This window comes from Rattus norvegicus, chromosome 4 (assembly GCF_036323735.1).
Source record: "Rattus norvegicus strain BN/NHsdMcwi chromosome 4, GRCr8, whole genome shotgun sequence".
Classification (NCBI taxonomy): Eukaryota; Metazoa; Chordata; class Mammalia; order Rodentia; family Muridae; genus Rattus; species Rattus norvegicus.
In genome coordinates, this window is record NC_086022.1 from 47,588,242 (window position 1) to 47,614,124 (window position 25,883).

At 36.1% G+C, this 25,883-nt stretch overlaps 1 protein-coding gene across 6 annotated transcripts in view; it reads left to right on the forward strand.

Moving 5' to 3' along the window:
- Cftr (CF transmembrane conductance regulator) overlaps positions 1-25,883 on the forward strand; it is a 272,563-nt gene that overhangs the window by 166,158 nt on the left and 80,522 nt on the right. For all 6 annotated transcript variants that reach the window (XM_063285515.1, XM_063285514.1, XM_063285513.1 and 3 more), the window contains 4 exons: positions 3,394-3,640; positions 5,279-5,371; positions 7,203-7,385; positions 12,268-12,459. In XM_063285515.1, coding sequence (XP_063141585.1) covers positions 3,394-3,640; positions 5,279-5,371; positions 7,203-7,385; positions 12,268-12,459 — 715 coding nt within the window. The remainder of the gene's footprint in view (positions 1-3,393; positions 3,641-5,278; positions 5,372-7,202; positions 7,386-12,267; positions 12,460-25,883) is intronic.

The following is a 25,883-nucleotide window of genomic DNA, read 5'->3' on the forward strand; positions in this document are numbered from 1 at the left end:
CACTCAGGTGGATGTTCAACTTGTCCAAACTCTCTAAAACTCAAGCATATGTCCTGAGTTTTACAGTGGTTTATCCATCATTTGCATAAAATTATTTTGATTATTTCTTTTATGTTTTGAGACTGGTCTCACTATGTACCCTTTGCTACCATAGACTTCAGTATGTAGATCTAGAACTTAAAGGCGTGTCCCACCACACTGTTCCTTGGCTTATGGTTTTACAGTTGATTTGGTTTTTCTTTTGTAGTATATGGATAGTTATCTCTTACTAATGATTCTTCTATACTAGTTCATAGTTTTCATACTCTTAATTTAAATAATGATGAAGATGGTGAGTCTAATTAAAACCATAAGTGGAAATACTAAAATATATAGTTCTGAGAGAAAGGGGTGATCCTGTATGACACTGTACTTCAGGTGTTATGACTTACAAAGAATGGGTGACAGCCACATTTGAGCAACTTCTACCTGTGATTTTGAGCCTGAGGAATAATGACAAAAAAAATTTTCCTTAGTGTTAACTCATAAGGGGCTAAGTCAGTCCCTGTAACAAAAGCCACCTCCTGAGATGCAATCTTAACTTAGCACCTGTGTATGTCCCCTCTTCTTTCACCTCAGATAACCTTTTGCAGATGAGTAAAGATTACCTCTAGATGTCCCCTACCAAAAAAAAAAACCCATAAAAGTACAGCCCAGACTGATACATAATTACTGAGATAATTTTGGGTAAAAGAAAAATGAATATTGTTGTAGCCATGTAACATTTTTCTTTAGTTGACTTCCCTGTCCTTCCAATAACAGTCAAGGAAATGTTTTAGACTTCTGGGGGTGGATGCACCATAAAGGATACTACTAATTTAAAGATATAGGGTATTTGAGTATTTGACAGGGACAAGGAAATGCAGAGTGCTCTTTGCAATGGGTTATTTCATGTTCAGATGGCTGTGGACCTGAGGACAGTGGCAACTGAGCCACAGGTGTGTGATTGGAACAACAGTGGAAATGCTGAAATGTTAAGTCCTTTGCCGTGTAAATAAAAAGTGCAAAAGAGTATTTATTTTTCAAATATTATTGGTCACCTGTTTTTGTTATGCTTTTCAAGGTAAATCCAGGAAAGGAACTACATTTTCTTTCCAGAAACATCCTTAAAGGTCTTGGGGAATTGTTGAGTTGATGAAAGTTGTTTTTCACATTAACAAGTTGAGTGTGTCCTCACACTCTGCCAGGAAACAGTCACTGTAGGGCTTAGGAGGTTATCAGAGTATCCGGTTTCTCAGGCTTCACAATCAACTTGCAGAAGCTTGTTCCTGTGCCTGACAGTTTTTTGTTTCTTTTCTTTGCTGTTTTGTTTTTTGGTTTTGTTTGTTTGACATTGGTGTTTTGCCCTACTTTTCCTTACGTGATGGAATCTATCTTTCCTATTCTGTATTTCGGGTTGGTTAATTCTGATAGCTAGAATTTGTCTGGTTGTAACCTGTTTGATACAGCATGAAATTGTTACCTGAAAAGGCTGGAGAGTTCTGACGTAAAAAGGAAAGCAAGAATTGCTTTACTCAGCAGAGCAAATACAATGTTCTAGGAGAGACTGACGAGATGCTCTTATAAGGATGATTACCTCAGCCTAGGCTACTGTTGAACTGGGCCAAAGGCTATGCAAATGTTCTTGAAAATTTTGCCTTTTATTGCTTTTTAGCAATAAAGGCACTTTCAATTTTTTATAAGAAACTAATAGAATATTTTCATGACATAAAATGTTAGGGATTTTATATCAGTTTCTAGATGATTCTGGTAAGTTTGGATTGATTATTCTTTTTCCTTACTTCTCATTTTTCTCAGCTGTTCTAATATATTTGAACAATTTTGACACTTTACTACTATTTGTAAACAATTCTCTCCTTAGCCTCATGAATATATGTTTTATCTCTAGAAGAAAAGGGATACACATTGCCCTTTTACATCTTCTGCTATGCTGTCATCTATGCTTAACTACATCTCTACAAGGGAAGTATTAAGTTTTCTTTAGTCATGGGATCACATTTAATTAGGGGGAAAAATGGCTTCCTTTATACATAGGTAAGACAGGCAGGACCTGAATAATAGTCCACTTCCAGGACAAATTTATTGAAAGACAAAACACTACAATTCGTTAGGCTGATCACAATATAGGTTATACACATGACCTCTATCAGTGAGCTCAATAGTGCATTGTTTTCTTTGAGGACTTAAAAAATACATGGTTTTAGTACTACTACTTGACAGTAACTCTTACTTCTCTGGATTAGAGGTATGTGGCAACATAGCTTCTGTACGTCCAGTGCCTCCCTGCAGCAGGCTGTAGATCAGTTAGTTGTTCCTCCTTTCAGACAGAGCCTTCAGTTTGTGTTCAACATTGGTCTTTGCCCACACAAGAACTGGTTGTTGTTACAAGTGATCCCAAGTGTGGCGTAAAGTTTTATGGCTCCTGGAACAGTAGTAGGGTTGAGTGAGGGCATTATTGCTCTCCATCTTCCGTTTGTCACCGTCTTCTGTGATCCTTGCTTTTTGCCCACTAGAGCATTTAACCTCTTCCTATATGTGTTAAAAAAGTAAACACCTCACAGTTGGAGTTTGGACTAGAGCAGACTAGAAGATTGCAACTCAGGTGAGGTTTGACTGCAGATAATTACACTGCAATGAAAGGGAACAGGAGGGAGTTGCTACTCCCTGCTCTTTGAAGAACACCTGCAACTGAATCATTGGCCTCTGACTACAGAGTAGCTTCTGGGAAGCTAGTGCAGCATCTCACCTTCAGTAGTTGTGACTGGGAAGAGAATACCCAGGAACATGTTTCTCAGGTGCTCTGTGTCTGTGTTAACACCTGAGAACCTCTCCCCTTTATATATATATATATATATATATATATATATATATATATATATATATATATATATATATATATATATATATATATATATATAATCAATGCTATTTAAAGCCAAGCTAGAATCTCAAATAAGCTAAGAATCTGATGGATAACTACAAAATTGTCATTTTTGTTCATAAAGCTTGTAACATTGTTTTTCTTTTCACATATCAGTTCAAATGTTAATAATGAAGTTACTAAAGATATAAAAATAATATACAATTAAATCTATTTAGATAATACAATTTAAATTAATTTTCATTATAATTAAGAATTTAATTATAATAGTTATTGAACTTCTCAATGGTTTTGTGTTATCAAGTATTCTGTGTAAATACATGGTCTATTCATTAACAGTCATGTAAGCTAATTAAGGCCAAGAGAGAAGTTTTATAACTTGCCCAAACTTTAGACTGTATATTCAGATTTTATATTCTAAGACATCTGATAATTGAAAGAAAGTAATGTGTTACATCTTCTGTTTTCCACAGGGAGGAACTGAAAATGACCCGGAGGTCAGCCTATATGAGGTTCTTCACTAGCTCTGCCTTCTTCTTTTCAGGGTTTTTTGTAGTCTTTTTATCTGTGCTTCCCTACACAGTCATCAATGGAATCGTCCTCCGAAAAATATTCACAACCATTTCATTCTGCATTGTCCTGCGTATGTCAGTCACACGGCAATTCCCCACTGCTGTACAGATATGGTATGATTCTTTGGGAATGATAAGAAAAATACAGGTAACTTCCATGATGATATACTTACATAATTTTGGAAACATTTTAGAATTTGTATAATTGGAAAATTTCTCTAAAATGAATTTTTTGATTTTTTGATTTGTTAATGGATTAGATTTCCTCTTTTCATTTACAGTGAAAATCTAATGAAATAAAATCCTAGGAGATTTTGAGGGTCAAATGAAATAATTGTTTCTATAATCTAGAAAAATTCCATCCAAGAAATCTGCGATAAATCATTCCTAGGCAGCTTGTAAATATCCAAAAACATTGAAAATGAACTTCAGCAGGAAATTGAAAAATGTTCCAACTAACCCTGGAATGCCTGCCTTATAGGCCACTGTACTTTCTCATGAGGCATTGTTATGTTCCAAGAACTTCAGCTCCCAGCATGCCAGGAAGTTACCTGATCCCTGGGCAGGTGGGGCTTACAGGCTTATTTGGGGCTTTACATAAAAAGTAGTTTCTTCATAGCAAATTGAATCAACTTCTGAGATAAAATGTCTTATTATCCTTTAAAATATCTGTTTAAATATTCAATGTAGAAAGTAAATCATTATGATGAGTAAAATGTAGGGTGGAGGGTGGGCCACTTTTTATATGGTTCTCCAGTTGTTTACCTCATGCTGATGTAATCTTAACTTTTATATCTGTTGTATTTGGGCTTTGAAACTTTCGAATTAGTTAATAGTGATTAGAAGTAGAGGTATATCATTTGTACTTGTGTGCATAGGCATCCATGAATATACACATACATGTGTTGAGTGTCTTCTGGAGATTTGACATTATGTAGTAATTTGGGTTTCCACAGTTACAGCAACTGCCCTCTAGAGTGTCTGCCCTGCCCAGGTGGTCAAATCTTTTTCAGCCTTTTCTATTCAACATTTCATCCCCAAGGTTAAGTGAACTTGATTTGTGTAACTAGAGAGCAGTTACTGAAACTTAGAATCAAAGTGGCCCTGTGATGAATTCTATTTCTCTGATGACATCATCGTAATTGGGTGGAGGGATGAAAGTGGTAAGAAAAATGAGAAACATCTGAAAAAAAGAAGAAAATGAGACAAACCAATAAAGGAGGGGGAGGGGACAAGGAAGAAAGACAAGAGGGCAGTGATGACCAGTGAAGACTTCTAGGTGCACAGATTGAAGTTTTATGCTGTTCACCTTTCCTAAGAACTATGTGGTTTGAGTTTGCTGATGGAGGCCTTCCTCAGAGAGCTCAGAAGTCCTTCTAGAAGTCCTTATACTTCCCTTTATAGAGAAAGGCAATGACTGTGATGTTGCTTGTAAAGAGAGTGAAGAAAAAATTTTGTATCAGCCTTGAACTGAGACATGAATAATTGTCAGGGTTTCATTAGGAATTCATGTTCCATACAGCAGTGTAAGAAAGAAGCAATTGTGCAGTGATATCAAATATATAAAACTAATTTCATAAACTAATTTATTTAATGAATATGTTTTGTCTATGATGAATTCTACTGCTTGTCACTTTAAGACAATCGTAAGTTAATAATTAATAAACAACTTCTAACTTGCTACAATCCATACAAGGCACTGTAATGTTAGAATGTAAAATGCTATAACAATACATTTTTTGCTACTATGATTCTATAATTGAGAGGTTTGGTTTTTATTGACTAGGATTTCCTACAGACTCAAGAATATAAAGTGCTGGAGTATAACTTAATGTTCACAGGCCTAGTCATGGAGAATGTAACAGCATTTTGGGAGGAGGTGAGAATTCCTAAATATTGTGGATTTTAAAATATGTAAACAATTGAGTCTTTTCCTTTTCATGTAACTAAATTTCTAATCAATAAAAAATTAAGACTACAAAGATACTATATCTCATATGGGAGATATATCTCATCCTTATCCTTATCTCATAAAAGGAGTGGCTATTCTCTTTTATAAAGTGAAAAGTGAGGAACCAGGAACATTAAATGCAACATAAAGTACCTTTATTTCTTTAAAGTTATATAATTGATTTCATATAACAGGCTAGGAAGATGGATACCTTCAATACTAGGTTTGAACCTGTCTCTGCAATACACTTCGCATGTAATCCAAATCCTATTATGTTCGAGTTGTCAAGCCTCTAGTGTCTTCATCTGTAAAATGAAGACATTAGTTTCCTACTGACTAACATGATTCACATGGGCTGTTCATTAGTTCACTTCATATGTTATGGTTATTCAGTGAAGATTAACTTCTTTCATCATTACTTCTAAGTCTTTCCTGCATATCATTGAGCATTGGGAGCCATTGAGTTCCCATGAGCAACATCCAGCAGTTTGCTTTCTCCGTGTGATGATGTGCAAGTGCGAATCTCTAGTCCTAGTTTCAAGCCTGAATGTCATGCATGGTAAACTAAATATCTTGCATGCTCCTCACACACTTCCAGTCATTGCTCCTCAAGCCTTACCGTCCTCTTGTTCTAGCATATTCTCCATGTCTTTTGATGGCAACATCTGGGAGGCAAGTCTGGAATGCATTACCTGCCAAACTTCGATTAGATAAATATTTTTTTACCATGTTCAGCTTCCACTCTTCCTTTTAACTCCTAATGAAATCCCCAATGTTGGATTTAGAAGTACTATTTTTGAAATGGGAAGATAGAACCTTGAAATCTAGGTGAAATACAGTGTTACCTCTCTTTTCCCCACTTACTCTTTTTACCTTTGTTTTTGTGGTTCTCTCTTGTTTCAAAACATCATCATTCATTTTAATGCAATTATTTGGGTCTGATTTTTTACACTCTGGAGAGTACCTTAGTGATTTAGTCATAGTGCTGCAGAGGGAATTGTTTCTGTAGAAAGTAAGGCAAGAACAATTGTGAGGTGCAAGTGGATCATAAGAAGTAGCAGACAATGAATTCTCAGGCCAGTTAACTTTAGGAGAGAGGATCTTTGGATGTCAAGGACCAAAAAATACATTCACTTAAAACTAGGCGCACAGGTTTCGCAGGCTTCTTCATGATCACTATTTGATGCTATTAATTTTGCTTTGGAGACAGTACCCCAGAGCTTGCAGTGGGCAATATAGCCAATGACGAATGTTTAGAGAAAATCTTAGGAACAGAAGAGAGGATTGAATTGTAATTCCTTGTTTGTGACTGATTATTTACCTTTGCTGAGCCAGCCTACAGTTTTAAAAGAAGATTGTAAAACTGGCCTTATATATTATGTTGAGGATTAATTAATGTTTATTTACCAAGTCTGTAGGAAAAAGGTTATATGTGTACTTATAGTCTTGGTACACACACACACACACACACACACACACACACACACACACACACACACAAAAGCCATTAATAATAGGAGATTGAGGCAATGAGCAAAGGTCTGATAAAGAGAAATTTTGTTCTCATTAAATATACCTATTTCTCAAACATATTAAACCATGCTCCCAGAAACCATGTGCTTTATAGTTATATATTGTAAATTAATTTAATAATATATATGTATTTTAATGAACTCTGTACTATATATTTCCTAAACTGATTACACAAAAAGTATTCTGTGGAAATTCTGAAAACATTATCTTTAATGTTTATAAATAGGGATTTCAGGAATTACTGGAGAAAGTACAACTAAACAATGATGACAGAAAAACTTCCAATGGTGAGAACCACCTCAGTTTTAGTCATCTCTGTCTAGTGGGAAATCCTGTGTTGAAAAACATCAATTTGAATATAAAGAAAGGAGAGATGTTGGCTATTACTGGATCTACTGGAGCAGGAAAGGTACTGTCTCTTTAAATTGTTAATTTTTTGAGAAATTCATACACAAATACTGTATTTACATAATTTCTATCCCCTTTCCCAATATCTAACTCCTTCCCCCGTACCCCTACTCACTCACATTCAAATTCAAGACATTTTTGTTTATTATTATTATTATTATTATTATTATTAAATATTTAGGACCTATTTTGTGTTTAGAACTGATCAGGTAAGATTGGATAACCTATCAAAGAGCTCATTTTTCGAGAAAATTGATTTTCTCAAATTACTTTGCCTGTAATTTTTATCTAGGGGATGAAGCCTTGTGAGATAACCTCATCTACATTGTCATTTCAACTGGTAATTTTCTCATGTAGCACTTGCTTAAGTAACGGTATTTTGACTATTTCATAGGTGTAGCGTCTTATGTCTAGCAGTAGCCATGCCTGTTCTTTGACTATCTTTTAGCCCCATCTTCCCCTGTTTGCCCTGAGCCTTAAATATAGTTTGCATGGTCAGTTCTTCTTTGATTAGCTGTAAATCTCTGCAAAAGTTTCCATCCAACACTCAAAAGGTATGTCTTTGTTAAGAGGAGAAATATACTTACCTGTGTTTAACCCAGTTAGAAATTACACTAGTTTACAAAATGGCAGTAGTAGGATCTCCTTTAAGAGGTATGACCTCTCCAACTATGAGTACTAGTTAGGTCTACATTACTAGATTACTAGGTATGAATTGAATACTCTTAATGATTTGGCCTTTGGTCTAATCAGGCAGCTGTTGGTTATCCCTAGGGTGCCACTGTAGTACCACTGATGTTGCATCTTGCCTAAGCATCAGGGTTTTTTTTTGTTTCTTGTCTTTTTATTTCTATCACTAAGAATTTAATGTACTATTCATTTCTCATTCTTCTCTAGTTTGCAGTATACAAAATATTTCAGAGAAATTTTGTATGTATGGAATATATATATATGTACGTATGTATGTATATATCAATTTGTAGGGCTATTTGAGTATAAGATATCCTTAAAATATAAGTTGCTTCAGTAATGATTTCCTCCAGGTTTTTAGTTATTCACATAATTTCTTATGACTTTTTTGTATATAATTTAACCTTGTCATACATAAATATTGCTTTTAAGAACTATTGGTTAAAAAACTATCGTTTTAACCATTCTTTCCTACAGATCTATTTTCAGAGCTGGTATAAAAAAAACAGGTTCAGATTTGACCTCTTTCTATATATGTTTGACCTCTCTATATATGTGGATAAACCCTGTCTTGTTTTTTATATATTATTAAAATATGTCAAATGAAAGATATTTTAAAAGTGTTACTTTATTCAGTGGCTATGTTACTCCCCACCCAGTACCAAGAACAATCAATCATGATTTGGAGAGACATCTGACAAAATCTAATTGGCTAGAAGTGAAAAGTGCTCAAAGATGTAATTCCGCCGCCACAGGCTTTCTCTTGATGTTTCAGATATGCTCTGTCATGTAGATAATGGTAGATACTTGTTTTTTTCGTAGCTACCTAGATAATACATTAAGGTCCAAAGAAATGAAATTTGACTTGAGTCCGTGCTTTTAGCAGCAAAGTATTTGCTGGGGAGATCCATAAAATAGATAGATCCTTGTTGCTATCAGAGTGTTGTTTTAGAATACCTTTCAGTAATATGAATATATGCTTATTAATCTCCAAAATTCTATTTCAGAATATGAAGCAATGAGAAAGGAAGGGTGGGAAGAAAAAAAGAGGAGGGGAGAAAAGAAGGATGAGGCGGTGCTGTTATAAAATAAAAATGAAAATTAAGGATCACAGCAGCTTAGCATAGATGTCTCCTGGAGGCTTTCTCCAGCAGTGGATGGAAACAGATGCGGAGACCTACAGCCAGACATCAGGCTGAGCTCAGGATGTCTTATGGAAAGGTGGGGGATAGGATTAAACTAGCCAGAGGGGTCAAGGACACCACAAGAAGGCCTACAGAGTCAATTAACCTGGGCATGCAATTAAAAGAGAAGGCAGGGGCTGATCCTAAGTTCTCTACATAAAGGATGTGCAGCTTGGTCCTCATATGGGTCCCCTAGCAACTAGACCAGGGGCTGTCTCTGAATCTGTTGTCTGCAGTTGGATCCCTGTCCCCTAGCAGGACTGCTTGATCAGCTCGCCTCATTGGGAGAAGATGCACATGGTCCTACTGAGACTTGGTGTCCCAGAGCGATCTGGTACCCAAGGTGGGCTTCTCTTTCTCTGAGGAGAAGAAGAGGTGGTAATGGGGGTAGGGATTTGTGAGAGTGGGACTGGAAGAAAGGGCTGAAGCCTGGATGTAAAGTAAATAAATTAATTAATTAATATTAGTATCTTAAACAGAGATTTTATTTTCAAGAGTTTTTTTTCTTTTTAAATAGCACAAATTTTCTAATCCTGTACATTTTTCTTATTTTTCTCTCCAATTGTTTTTTTTTATATGAGACATGGACATTTTATTTTGTTTTTATTATTTAAATAATGAATGATGTTTATTGCTCCTTTTAATTAATTATTTTATTTATTTACATCTCCCCTCCCAGAATTCTTCACCCAATTCACCTTCTCCTTTGCCTCTGAGAGGGTGCCCAAGCCTAGGCATCTCTCTTCTCTGGGACATCATCAAGAGTCTCTACAGGATTAGGAACATCTTCTTATACTAGGGCCAGACAGGTGACATGGGCATTTTAAATAAAGTAGCTATAGTCTTATATTTTCTTTCTACAGAAACATTTGCTCCTCAGAGTGCTATTTTTTTCCTCCTCTTCTGATATAGAATTAGAGGCAGTTTTCACTATTAGCTAATACTAAAAATGACACAGATGGTATGAAAGCACATTGTCTGCTTAGGAGAGGGTATTACTTGTGTTACACAGATTTTAAGAAATGAATTGTACGTGTACTTAAGACCGATACATGAAATATGTATAAAATAGCTTTGGAATCACAAGTTGTCAAACTTATCAGTAATTAACCCACAGGCAATTCTATGAAAAATTGATGAATAAGTGATTGGGATCTGGGGAACTGCTCTTGTCTCTCACAGAAAATTGCTGTGAAAGCAGAGAAAGATCTGGGTTCACTTCTGATCATGGTATCTGACAACTTACTGGGAGAGACTGCTGTTTGTCATAATAAGGAAAAACTATCACTTGACTAGAAAAATATCTAACTATAAGATTTATATTTAAAGCTGATTTTATACCTCTCAGTTTGATAGTTTATAATTTAAGCCTTAAATATAACCTAACAATCTTATGTGTTATACTCTTACATATTCACAGAGATTTTATGTAGGTATCTTTGGAGTAATATGACTGTGTATTGAAGTAGAGAATCTTCTAAGATTTGTAGTTAAGTGAGAAAAGAAAAACAATTTTTTTTGTGGTATGCTATATTGTACTCAAGGATACTAAGGAATGGGGTTGGGGATTTAGCTCAGTGGTAGAGCGCTTGCCTAGCAAGCGCAAGGCCCTGGGTTCGGTCCCCAGGTCCGAAAAAAAGAAAAGGAAAAAAAAAAGGATACTAAGGAATAACTTATTTTCTGTAAAGTCTATATTTTGTTCTACTGGATACATTTGTAATATTTATATATGCCTCATATTTTATTTTTTACATTTTGTTCACTCATAATGAGCTTGGATAAAATCAGTATTTTTCCTTCTTCTTCTACCTATTTTTCTTTTTATTAAATGGCACAGTAGATTAAGAGCACATTCTGTGTAAGCACGGGGATCTGTTCCAAGTTCCCATATTAAGTGTACCCAGAACCCTACATTGAGAGACTGGGACAGTTGAGCTAAGAGCTCCCTGGCAGCCAGTGTAGCTGAAACTGCAAGCTTCAGTTTATTGAGACACTTGGTTTGCCTCAAAGCAATAAGAAGAGACATAGAAGATATCTAATATCCTGTTCTGGCCTTTACACGCACACAGAAGGGTACAGGTGCCCACATGTTTACTGTTCACATTGTAGTGTTCTCTCTTTCTCTTTCTCTGTCTCTCTGTCTCTCTCTCTCTCTCTCTCTCTTTTTCTCTCTCCCTTCTCTCTCTCCTGCCCCCCTCTCTCCTGCCCCCCTCTCTCTCCTACCCCCTCTCTCCTGCCACCCACACATACACACACACACACACACACACACACACACACACACACACACACACACACACACACGTTTGGCATCCAGCTTTTCATAAGGAGATTAACAAATTCTCAGGATATATACCGTATCCTGCTCTGTCACCTGTTTTATATATACTTGTTTTTTGACTTAGGTCTCCTCTTGTGAGGACACATAGTGTATTTAAGTTCCTTTCTTACTTTTTATTTTTATAGTTATATAAAAGTGGCACACAAAGAAAGCTTTGTAAAGCAGTTTTGGAATGCGCATGTCTTAGCACTTAGTAAAGATGAAAGCAAATTTCCATACTACTAAGATGGACATACTCTTATTCTGCATGGATAATACTGAAAACATTGTTTAATGATAGTTCTTTTGGGTTATCTCTTAGGTTTTCATAAACATTAAGAAAGGCTGTCTGAATATGTTTCTTTTTTCAGACTAGTCTCCATTTAAAAGAGGAAGATAACACTGAATCTATGTTTATTATGATAAACACACTCATAGAGTTAGAGCATAGAGGTAGCACCTAGCCCATGAGCTCTCAGTAAGCATTCATTGTCACCAATCTCAAACCTGCAAACTTATCCCAGCAATTTAAGTAGGGACTCACTCTTCTTTGTGAATCTTGATCCTAAATATAGGATCTGTGTTGCCCAGGTCTCTTTCATATCCTTTGTATTTTTTATGACTAGAATAATTGGAGGCAAGAAAAAACTAATTTGATTAAACAACTTAGCAATTGTTTTTCTTTGTAGACATCACTCCTGATGCTGATACTGGGAGAACTGGAAGCGTCAGAGGGAATTATTAAGCACAGTGGAAGAGTTTCATTCTCCTCTCAAATTTCTTGGATTATGCCGGGTACTATCAAAGAAAATATCATCTTTGGTGTTTCCTATGATGAGTACAGATATAAGAGTGTTGTCAAAGCTTGCCAACTACAGGAGGTAAACATCCGTGTTAGCTACTTGTGTCATTGTTGTGATAAAATACCTTGACTACTCATCTTGAGGAAGGAAGGGTTTATTTTAGATTCTGTCAGGGAGGATACTGTCCGTGTTGGCAAAGGAGGGGCAGGAATGGGAGGATGGCTAGACATGTTGTATCCTTATTCAGGAAGCAGACAGCCACCAGGAAGTGGGGGGCTATAATCTTCAAGGCCCATGTCCAGTAGCCTACTTTCTCCAGTAAAGCTTCCCTTCCTAAACATGTGTAGCCTTCACCAGTTTACCACCAACTGGACATAGTGTGTTCAAACACATGAGCCCTCTGTGGGTTTCACATTCAAACCACTACATGGATTATGCTCATTCAGTTAACCAAATTACATGTTTTGTTCTCTATCCAGTTAATGTATGCAAATCAAGGGTCCCTCTAGTAGTAAGGTAGAGTTGGTGGGTTAGTGAAGAAAAGCAAGACTCCTACTTTAAGTTTGCAAATTTATAAATAGATGCAGTTTGTTTTTAAAGTATGTTTGGGTTTTGTAAAAATAAAAATTCCTTATGTATGGGGTGTGGTACTTCAGGACTGCAATCCCAATACTCAGGAGATTGAGGCAAAAAGGTCATGAGGTTGAAGCCAGTCTTGATCACATGGTAGGATCATGCTAAAAACAAACAAACCAAAAAGAATGTCTTTATGAATTCAATAATAATATTTTGTGTACACTTTGAGACCACAGTGAAAAGAGAAGCTATCCTAAAAAATAGGGCTAACCTTGAAGAAGATATCCATGCTTTCCCAAAAGCCTTTCTTTTATTACCTGGGGGTTGGTGTATTCTGAGTTTGTTACCAGATCTCTGTTTTTAGAAGAGTTTTTTCTGGGCAAGAATTGGAAAGAGTGATAGCTCTTACCTGGCTTATTTATGGGATGGTGTGGGTGAGGTATGGTGGTACCTTCTTGCTAGATTTAAATTTTGCTTTGAATATGGATTTTTCCCATAGAAATGATTTTACAGATGGTATTTTGAGTAACCAAAGTCAATCTGCAAAATTTACATAATCCAAATATAGCATTTATTCATTACTGTTAACAAATTTAGAACTGTGAGTCTCTTATCTATGTGACAAATATTTTCAATATTTTGAACATGGGTAGGTCATGGTAATGTTTAGATAGAGAAGATTATGTATATATTTAAAGCATCATAGTAGGATGGCCTGTATTAATAAGGAGGATTTTATGGTATGTAAATTATATCTCAATAAAATTGTTAAAAATAATGAAAGAAGGAGAACCAAAATATATTGTTCTTTCTTCTGGGTGCAAGGACATATTAAAACTATTTTAGAGTGTATAGTTCACTGTGTTTTAGTATAGTTATGGTTGTACAATGATGACCACTCTTTTAGAACCTCTAAAAAGAAACTCCCTATTCATTAATAGTCATATTCTATTTTTTTGTGTGTGTGTTTGCCGGATCTAAGCAACCACCCATCTATCTCCATAAATTCTCCTTGCCCTTTTTTGTATATTTTACATAAAGGAAACTTATTGAGAATTTCATACATATATGTAATGTATTTTTTATCTAATCCATCTCCTACTATCTCTCTTTTAACTTCTCCCATACTCCCTTCAACCTCTTCACCCAACATCTGCACTCTTACTTAACCTTCAGAATTCAGTCAGTGCCCCTAGTGAATGGTCTTATAACCATAACCATGTGTCTTAGTTAGTTTTACTGCTGTGAACAGACACCATGACCAAAGAAACTCTTACAAGGACAACATTTAATTGTGGCTTACAGGGTCAGATGTTTAGTCCATTATCATCAATGTGGGAACATGGCAGCATCCAGACAGGGACGGTGCAGGAAAAGCAGAAACTTTTACATCTTCATCTGAATACTCACTCCCACGCAGCTAGGATGAGGGTCTTAAAGCCCATGCCCACAATGACACAACTACTCCAACAAGGCTACACCTACTCCAACAGGGACACATTTTCTAATAGTGCCACTCACTAGGCCAACCATATACAAACCATAACACCATGCTGGCAGCTCTAAAGAAATTTTAATGTAGAAGTAATTAGTCTTCATCTAGAAAATAACTACCTAGACTTGCTGTGCTTTATACAGTATACCAAAGAATGATAGAAACAGACCAATAATGAATTTAGTTGAAAGTTGAAAAAAAAAGAAAGGAATGTTGTAGGAGTAAAAAGAAAAAACAGCGACTCTATCAGGGTCTGCCCAAAGAATAGGAGGAAAAAGTAATATCCCTGATGGGGTGATTCTGTATAGAATTCTGGGGAATCACAAAAAAGCTTAGAACCCCAAGAGTTCTTTATTAGGAACATTGGAGCTATGAAAAAGCAAGAGAGAGAGAGAGAGAGAGAGAGAGAGAGAGAGAGAGAGAGAGAGAGAGAGAAACACTGGATTTAAGAAGCAGAAAAACGGGGTCTGATTGTTTAGGGTAAATGAGAGGATGTTAGCCTTACGGAACATTTAGTATAAAATCCCTTCAGTAAACACTAAGTTATTTTTGCTTCTTTTGAAATATAGACTAATACCACTACAGAGAAAAGCAGGAAAAATACTTTGGCAGACAGTTGTTCTTAGTAAGTGAATTCTGTGGACACAAAGTTAAGGATGAGAAGGGCCACAAAACCAAAGGGTAATGAAAAAACATTGATATGATATTAATATTGACGAAACTGCTCAAGGAAAAGATGGTAACAGTGGCATTTAAATTTTTGGCTTACGTGACAGAGTCAACAAAAGTTGAGTATTTATGAAAGAAATAAAATGATAGCAGAGCCTGGAGGTTTGCAATGTGGACGCATTGTCTTTCTGCTCAGTATTAGTAAGAGCTAGAAGTCATCCCACTAAAGTGTTTCTTTAGATCCCGAAAACTATGTGTCATTCCTCTATGTCAGACTGTTGTGTTTGATTTCTGGTGCTATGATTTTGACCAAAAACAACTTAGGGGAGAAAAGGGATAGCATGACTTATACTTCCCGGTCAGAGTCGATCATTGATGAAATCAAAGTAAGGAACTGAAGGTGGGGACTTGTATCAGAAACCAAGAATAATGCTATTTTCTCATTTGTTCTCTGTCTTGTAAACAGACTTACACTTAGCTAGCTTTCTCTTACAAAGTAGACAATCTGTCAGGAAGTGGCACTACCCAAAGGTGGGTTCGGCTCGTCTACATTAATTATCAATCAAGACAATTTCCCACAGATATGCACAGGCCAGTTGGTTTGGAAAATTTCCCAATTGAGATTTTTTCTTTCCAGGTGACTCTAGGCTGTGTCCAATTGATAGTAAAAACTGAGTCTACTTTAGGAGAGTCACCGAACGAAAGCTTAATCTTTTCTCATACAAAGGATTTATATCATAAATTTTGGGGAAACAAACTTAAGGTTCTAATTTCCATATGCTATGGCATTTGTTGGGTTAAAGTCAGTGGTGAGATTTGAGCCTACTTGGGTAGTTCGGGAAGCCTGTCTCTAAGAGAAGATTTCTTGAAGAATAAGTAAAAAAGGTAGGTAACATTATGTATAAAAGAAAGTTAGCAGAAGCTTGGGTGTGAAAGTACTTGTTGCAGGGGATTATAAACATCTTGATAGAGCCGTGGTGCAATTAAAGAGAATGAGTGAGGAGGGATGGCTTTGGGGAGGCAGACCTGGGAGATGTATCTTAGAGAGCGTTTAGTGCCAGAGTGCTGTGAGAGCTTTGAAGTTTATCTCTGCCATTCTGTGATGTGGAGAACAGAATCAAAGTGGATACCACATGAAGCTTAGTACAACATAAATAGTATATATTTTGAAATTGTACAGAGCTGGGTCATAAAGTTATTTAACTTGTCCCAATACTGTTTTTTTTATTCCTCTGCAATATGAAGCCAGTATTGCTGTAAGATCCTGAAGTGGCCTTACCCCAGGAGTGCTCACAGCACTCTCGCACCAAACACTGTCTAAGATACACCTCCCAGGTCCGGCTCCCCAAACCCATTCCTCCTCACTCATGTTCCAAGGGTTGCACTCCTCAGGTAAGGCCACTTCGGGGTAATACAACAGTATTGCCTATTCTATAGCTTTTGTAAAGTGCTCTAGAACATAGAAACTTCATCATAAATAAAGCAGTCAATATTATAATTATTGTCATCATCATTGGCAAAACTGCTCTGTCCACTGTTGTGGCTTGAAGAAGGGAGACTAATTGGAAACTATTTCAGTTGCATGGATTATGGTCATGTTGGACAAGAAGAGACAAAATTTATGTGGGAATATAGGAAGTTATTTATGTAATTTTCATTTGTTAGAAAGGATATCAGTGAAAACTGATTATTCATGGAGAGTAAGGTATTCCTGCAAATAATGTTTTTTTTAAAGGAGTATAAATTGGTTCAAGATTTCTGAGATCTTTAAAACAACAGTCAAAAATGGGCAGGTATAGGTCATGACTTCAAGAAGGACACAGACAGTGAACAAGGTTGAAGGATCACAGATTTGGCTGACAGAGAACCAATGGGGGGTGACACTAGGAAGGACTTAAATAGTTATGAAATGGCTATAACCTCTACTTTTCCTATTTAAAAGTGTTTCATATCTTAATCAATTCTAGACCACTTCCTGTTGTTAAGCCTTCAAAGATTACTTCACTTTTACCACTCTCCAAAACTTTTCACTCACTTTGTGAAAGAGTCGTTTACCTAGCCTCCTCCAGTATAGAGACTGAATTCTGGGTCTTGCCTCTCCTTTATCATTATATGCCTAGTCGGTCTCCAAAAATCTCAGCATTTCTTTTAACTGTTTTCATGCATTCTACTTTGTCTATCTGTCAAAGCTCTATTCTGAGTGTTATCTAGGTTCTGTCTTTTAGTTTTAGTCTTAGTTTTGAGACTGTGGTCTATCTCATGCACACCCTCTACCTTGCTCTCATTGAAATTAACAGCCTCTTTTTTCTTAATTGTGGTTAGTCTGCCTTGAGCACTCCTTAGTTGCCAGTAGTTCTTTCCCTAGGGTTGAGACTCCTGAAATTTTCCCCTTCTATGTTAAAAAAGTCCATTGATGTCATTATTGTTGATTATCCCTTTAGTTTGCAAATTACCCTTCTTTATCTTAGTTAAATAAAATGTTAAGTAAAACTTTTTTTTTAATTTTACAGAATCCATAAGTCTTTGTTCTTTTTTGACCTACTGATTTTTGCCACCAAGTTAGAACCTTTTAGTTACCTTATGAAAGGCTTTTTTATTAAATCCCTTTGCTCTTTAAAATGGCAAATGTAGTATTATCTTTTGAGCTACAGAATAAAGTTCTGGACACAACAACTCTAAAAATGTTATTTTAATTTAGTCTATCTAGTGTAGTGATAGAAGAGTAAATTTTACTGGATGACTGTTCTGGAAATGGTTTGAGGTAACATGTTGGTTGGAAGAATTTTGCTCAGAAAAGGTTCTGTGAGTATCATGGTTTCAGAATCTGAGCAGATTATTTCTTGAGTGAACACACTTTCTGGAAGCTTGAATGATTGTGCTTGTCTGACTGTAAAGAAAAGCATCAGGAGTCTCCCCTGTTTGCAGTGACTGTTATATAAACACACATGTTTGTTTCTGTTATATAAACACACATTTGGCCAGGTGCAGAAGGAACCTCAATACAATAAAATCCCTTGTTTCATTTAAATAAAGTATTAAGTAAAACTTTTTTTAATTTTAAAGAATTCCTAAGTCTTTGTTCCTTTTTTCTTGCCACTTTTTGCCATATATACATATACATACACACACACATACACACATACACACACACACAGATACACAATACACATATACACACATGCATATGCATAATGAAGATTTTTACCTCTTAAGCATGTAGTAGTTTTGGTCACAGGAACACAGTATACCTACAGATCCTCAATGGCTCAGCAGCTGGCACCAACACAGGAATTCCTCAGCATAATCTGTGGGTGGTCCCACTTGCCAAATCCAAACACTCACGACTCTGTTTTCATTTTGACTGCTGAAGTTGATCTGTTTCTTAATTGCTGCATCAAGGCTTGGGATTAGAGATGGGCATGGGATATCCTCTTCCCCATGCTTGTGTTTTTGTTCAGCTCTAAAGATCTTCAAAGGACACTGTGTGTCATGATGTTTAGTGTCATAGGAGTAAGCAGGTGTGTGAGTGTGGAAGAGCAAAGCATGCACAACATATTTCACATAGTTTTCTGATTTCAGTCTGTGGTTGGAAATTATTCACTAGATGAGACAGCTAAAGTCTTTATCAAGGGGGAAGGGCACGGTGGTTCTGTTGATAAAATAATTTTTAGCATGCAGTCTCAAATGAATAAGTTATGTTGGTATTTTTTACTTTTAACCTCTTCTTTGGGAAAAATCTCCATGTCCTGCTTTATAAAAATGAATTTTAGAGTCTAGATTTTAATATAATGGATTTTTAGGTGAATTGAGAGTCAGTTGCAGAACACTGTTATGTCCACTGGCTGTGTCTTCATTTAACTCCATGGACCTTTAGGGTTTTTCTTGACACATAGAGCTTCAATGCCTAGCACTAGGGACTATGCTAGCTTTAAAAGAAGAATTAGTATGAGTTAGCTCTAGCCGAATAGCATGTCTTATGAAATTATAGTCCTGTTTTAGTATTGAGAGAGAAAGATCTCAGTGTTCTCTGGCTACCTTTCCTGCCTCACATAGCCCCAGTGACAGGAGGATTCCAGACAGGCCAGTGTTTGGGTAATAAGTGACCTGATGCTCTTTATTCTGAGACTCATTTTCTTATAAAAGAACCTGTGTTTGGAGAAGGAATTAACATTTATAATACTTTATAGTGGGGAGTAGAGATGGGCAATGTGCAAAGGAGGTCAGGGTCTTAGGATATGTAATCACTTTCCACAAAATTATTGTGATGCTTTTGAAACCACAAAGTGATCCTCATCAAGTAAGTATCTGCCATGACACCCATTACATAAGCATTGCAGCAAAAAAAATTTATTATGTAAGCTGAAGTAGGGGAAATCTTGCATTTTTTTTTCCTCCATAGCTGCTTAGTGGTTTTTGTATTTAACTTGCCGGAGGATATACTGAGAAGAAAATTGCCAAGAATTCAGTAAAAGATTAAGTAAAAGAAGAAGAAGAACTTTGTGAGAGAAATTGGCAAGAAGTAATGAAAAACTTGGGAGGGAAATAAGCTGAGAAATGAGGGTGTTCTGAAAACTAAATTCCACCATAGTGATTCCACATGACTAACTGAATTTGAATTTGACCTCTGGCTCTCCATGTTCTGCACGACTAACCTATGAGAAGGTGAGACTTAACCTTTGAGTAGTCAGTTTACCAAGTTGGATAGTTCACAACTTTACAGTTAGAAATAATGAGAAGATAAGGTGCCATAGGACTCAGCATTTGCACTAGCTCAGACAGAATGGATATCTAAAGCAGATATTTGAAACACATTGAACTATGTCCCTTCCAACCAGAATAAATCACATTGACTGTACCATGGACTACCTATAATTTTCTGCTTATACATGGTCAGGAAACACTGGATATTATTTACTGTAACATGAAGCCAAGAATACTTTATAAAATTACTGAACTAGAACTAAATATGGGAATGCCATAGTGTTTTATAGACTAAACTGATACTTCACTTCATCCGAGCCTTGGAACTTAAATAAATACTAGCTAATATTTAGGGACAGAGCAGCTGTGGCAGCATTGTGCTAAGCACTAGCATGTACTGCCCTAAGGAGTTGTCACTTTTGATTTATTTAGTGACAGCCTCACCAAGAGTGCAGTTAGAGTGAAAATGTGCTGATTTCAAAGTACAGACTAGGCTTTAGGACCCAAGAGTGTAAAGTTCCAGAGCTAATTATCAGGTTAACACATCAAAGTCTTTAAGTCATGAAAACCAAAATAGCACCAGGATAGCCACTCCTAGTGAGATTTGGTGATGTCAACAGAGCAGTAGAGAATGAACATAATTATAAGTGACTGAACAGACTATCTCATGAGTAGAGTGTGAAACTATGGCATGTAAGCCTGGCCTTCATATTTAAAACAAATGCTTTAACAACAGGAAAACTTCCAAAGATAAAATTAATTTTATACAATTTTTATTATATTTTTTCATTTTCAAACGTTTTTAAGATATAGGAAATCCAGATTCAGAGTTTTTCATATTTAGATGATGAATAATTTTTTTATAAATCAAAAAAATTAGAATATAATTTTAGATCCAGGATGGCTCTCAGAAGTCCCTGGCTTAATTTCACATTTATGGCAAAGCTTGACATTTTACCACACTTGTAACTCTATAGATATACTTAGAAGCTTACCCAGAGAATTCCTTGTGTTTCCTCAGCTGAGTGTGAAGTGTTCTCTAGAAAGGCAAAATGTCCTAGCTTGATAGTTGTTAGAAGTAATTCCATAATAATAGGATAAGTGTTTTTATTTATATTGCTTATTCTTGGTTTAGGTTGACGAATTGAAAAGAAATTGATCTCAGCTGGTTATTGTAGCTCATGCCTTTAATCCCAGTACATGGGAGGCAGAGGCAGGTGGATCTCTAAGTTCAAGGCCAGCCTGGTTTACGGAGTGAGTTCCAGGACAGCCAGGGCTACAACACAGATGTAGCCTGTCTCCAAACAAAAAGAAAAGAAAAGAGAAAAGAAGTCAATCTCAGCAGCTTTTCATTGAGTTCCTGTTATAAACACAGTACTGCACTAAATGCAGTCGATATAACTAGTAACATGCCTCCAGTGACATTCGTGCTACAGAAATTTATAGCAGAATGGCATATATTCAGTCAGTAAATATTTATGAGTATATGCATCAAACTAATGATTATACCAAACTCTGGGAATTACACTGATAAGAAAGGCACAATGCTTTTTTCTCAGTGTTTTATTGTAGTAGGTAAGAACAATTAAAGACTGGCATAGGGTAATGCATGTTTATTAGGGTTCTTACATTAGGAAGTTAACAAATGCGGTCCTAAAAGATGACGGAAGCTCCCCACAAGGAAGTACAACTAAAGTGAGAGGTGACTGAAGAAGCAGAAGGATATTTTAGAAAGGGAATGGAATGTACAAGGGTGGAGAACCAAAAGAAGATATTGTACTAGGGAGCCAGAGCAGGTTTATGTCACAGCACTACATGTTGAAATAAGCATGGATCCTTTGGCAGCTTGGGGAGCTCACATATAGTATAGTAAGCATGGGCATCTGGAAAGGAAAGGCTGCGTGAAGAGAGGTGAACTGGGGAAGGGAAAGGTAGTCATAGTCTCAGAACTTGTTATGCTATACTCAGGAACTCAGACTTTATCTAAGGCTTATGAGACTATCCAAAGGGTTTTAAATTAGGAGGTAATGGCCATAGAAATATATTTTTCAAAGATGTTTTGAGCTACAATGTATAGTTCCCATCCTCTCAAAGGACTAGCAAAGCTGGTGGCAGATAGTTAATTTTGAAGGTGGTTTAAATGATTTGGCTGATAAATAATGTTGACCTACTAGGTAAAGAAAAAAAATAGTTGTCATTATAGAACTGTACAGTAGCTTCAATTTGGTTTGGTGAATAAGAAAGTGCCTTTTCTGAGTTCCAGGCAAGCTGGGGCTATACAGTGAGACTGTATCAAAACAAAAACAAGCAAACTGACCTAAAATGTGACAACTATTGACTGAGCATAACCTCTAAGATGTAGTATTGACTGTAGCCACCATGCTGCGGGTAGATCTCTAGAACCTAGTCATCTTGTTTGAGACATTATATCCTATGGATACTTCCCTATGATGGGACAGTTTGCTGAGCAAGTTGATACAGTAAAAGCATTGCGCTTCTTTATGGAAATCTGGAAGGGACTTTGCTGGAGAGGTTGTTAGTTAGAGATGGACAGAAAAGGGTCCTCAGCTTATAGATTGTAAATGAAAACACAGAACAGGATCATACCAACATAGATGTATTGACAAAAGAGTTAACTGACAATATAATATTAATACTTATTAGGTAGCAAATTGAAATGGTTTAAATGTAAAAAATAAAAAGAAAGACTGAAAGTTAGTACTATGAATATAGAAAAATGTAGTACGGAGAAAGTAAAAGAGTGTTTAAATAGGCAGTACTCAATAATGTCATCTTTTTTGGGAAAAATAAAGATGATAATGACTCATTAATTTTCTTAAGTTTATCAAAACGTATACAAATTAAGAAGAGCAAAAAGTAGGTAGGGTCTATAAGTAGAATATTTGTTTAAAATATCTAAAACAACTGAACATATAGTACTCGTGCTAATTCATAATTAAGAAAATAAGCATGAGTGAGTGGCAATAGGAGACTCCAAGGAGAGGGAGCTCTCGAAGGCTCAATGCAGAAGAACACAGATGACTTATAGCATAAGCAGTCCAGTCTATAGAGCATGCTATTCGTCTGAGCTCCATTAAGTGAAGGGCACCTTCCTTTGGAGAATTAAGAGAATGACAATAAGATACTACATATGTAAATATAAGGTATGGTGGGAAATTGAAGGATTTCATGTTCATTCCAAAGTATTTACTGAGTTTCTTTGTGGCATTATTATTTTAGGAACTAAGGACACACTTAGACAAGGATCTCTGTTCTTAGCTTACATTCTACTCAAAGGAGGTAGACTTTATCAGACAAAACCAAAGAAGTCAGCTCTGGAGAAACAAAAGATTAGACAGGAACTTTAAAAAGTGGTGGTTTTGAAGGCCTTCTAAGAAACTAAATTACAAGAGACTTAGTAGTAGGGACCAGGAAACATTTGGGGGAAATGCAAACAGGAACATAGTCAAGATGATACAGGATGTTCTATTGAAATATGGTATTCTTCCCCCATGGACTAGATTTGGCATTAGGGATGGGTATATTTAGAGGAGAAGATAAGGAATTGGTACAATTTAAATGTCTATAAAGCCAATAGCATAGGAGTTATTCAGAGAGTTTTCGAATCTGAGAAATTCTGACGTGCTATCCAGAAGTCTGTGACTAAATGAGTCTAAATGAGGCATAATGGGATTACAGACGCTGAATGGCATTTGAAAGGATTTTTGGTTGGTGGATTGGTTGGTTTCCTTTAATAAAGTCAGTGAAATCCAGTTCCCATCCCATTCTCTGGCTGTAGGGGAGTTCAGGAACCCCAGCACCTCTCTGTTCCTGAGCTCTCCCTTCACACATGAAATCAGTGTACCCTACAGTTCCCCTTAAGAATGCGTGAGCTATGCATTCTGAGTATAACCCAGGCCTACACACACGAGCAAGTACACAAATAGCAAGAGCTATATTTATATTCACAAAGTCACATACACACAAGGAAACTGCTTATAAAACAGTTGACTTTGCTCTTCTATGTGTGAATGTGTGCATATCATGGTAAATGTGTACAGGTCAGATGGCACCCCTGGGTACTGAGCTTTACTATCGACCATATTTGAGGCAGAGTTGTGCTTCTTTTTGCTACTCTATATGCTGGGCTAGTTGGCTGTGAGCTACGGGACCTCAGGCATTCTCCTGTCTCCACGTCTCATCTTCCAGTACAGGCATAATGGGACTACAGATGCTCAAGGTATGGAGTCTAGTTCTAATGTGGATCCTAGGGATCCAAATTGTCAGGCATGTGAGGCAGGTACTTCAGCCCACTGAGCCATCTTTTCAGCCCAGAAACTTTAGTGTTAATGGTAACTACTATAATATCAATTTTTATATTTTTTCTTGGTTATAATAAAGATTATGTTAAATGTTGAATTTTACTGCTATAAACTTGGTTACTATTCACTAGTGAAAGCAATCTTTTTATCTTTAAAATTGATGAAAGTTCTCACCCCAATCTTTTTTAGCAGAACTTAAGTCTTTTGAAAATGTTTCTTCATGCAACTTTTTGTAATAAAGTTTGACTTAGGTCAACAACCTATCTTATCTATTAGACATAATCCAATTTAAACTATGAACCCTTAGTGTCTGCATTCCGTTATGAAGCTTACCTCTGTTGGTCTCTATCATAGACTACTGAGTATCTGTTTGCCATATACACTCACATGTACAATTAGCTATGTAGAAATGTTTTCTAGATTTTTTTTCTCTTTTTCTTGTGCTTTCTTGGCTGTCTCACATTTTCCCATCCTGACTTATTCCTACCTATTTTTTCTACCTTTGCCTTAAATCTGTCTTTCATTGGCCATTTTCTGTATGCACAAAATAAGGCAGTGTTTAGTGACATTATTAAAAATGGCATTAATCATCTGGTGATTCACCGTTAAAGATACACTTTATTAAGCGACATTACCCTGCAGTTAATGTTCCCTTAACCTTAGCTTCTCACACTGCCCACCCTCTTCTTCCCACAAGCATCTGTATTGTGAAGGTTGTTCTAAAAACGATAAGCCAGCCATATAAAAGTTTATGGTATTTTCCTATCTTCAAAGCTACAGGAAGCTCAAATATACTCAGCAAATATTGCTCAATTACACAAGACTATTAAATGTAACACTCCACCCTTTCTTCTGAAAAGCACCTCCTCTTCTTTATCTTTTCCCTTTCTTTCACGGCTCTATTGTATGATTAATTCAGAGCAAATGAGGTTCATATTAGCAGGTTTCCTTAATAACTTCTGGTTTGTTTGATATAGTTGAAGGATACCAAGATGGTAAATTCTAACTTTCTAAAAGAAGTCAGTGGTAAATGTTACTAAATGGAATATACCACAGTAAGTATGTTCTCTACTCCTTAATGATAAAATAAGTTAATCTTTATTGCACACTTATTATAATATTACTTTGACCCTCTCCAGTGTGCTTATCTCAGCATTTTCAAGTGTTTTACAACCTCAAACACATACATTGTGTTGTGTGCACAGACTGCTTTGAAGTTAACATTTGCCTTTCTGACTAGGCTGTAATAAAGGAAGTCAACCAACTGAGAGAACAAGTGTCAGATGAGGATCTCAGGCCCTGGCAAGCACCACTGGACAGGGTTAAGTGCAAATATTCAGGTTTCTTCCAGATTCCTTTCAGTCACCACAGTTGCAGCAATTCTAAACAAATAGAGTTTCTGCTAATTAGTTCAAGAGCCTCACCATAGTTTGGTAGATATTTGATGTTATTTGTAGATAAGCTACACAGAAAAAATAAATAAAATAACAAAAATTAAAATAAATTAAAATTGTTAGAGAATAATTTGAAAGAAAGGTTACTAGTATTCTCCTATACAAATAGTCGTTGATTACATTATTTCAGAATAAGACAGTTTCCTTTTATTAAACAAAATTCTACTAAACATTTAGTAAGCTTGTGCAAGGGCCTCTATTTCATCCATAGCACCAATTTTAAAAAATAACTAAATGAAACCTAATAGCTAATTTTATAGATTATTTTATAGCTAATTTTATCAT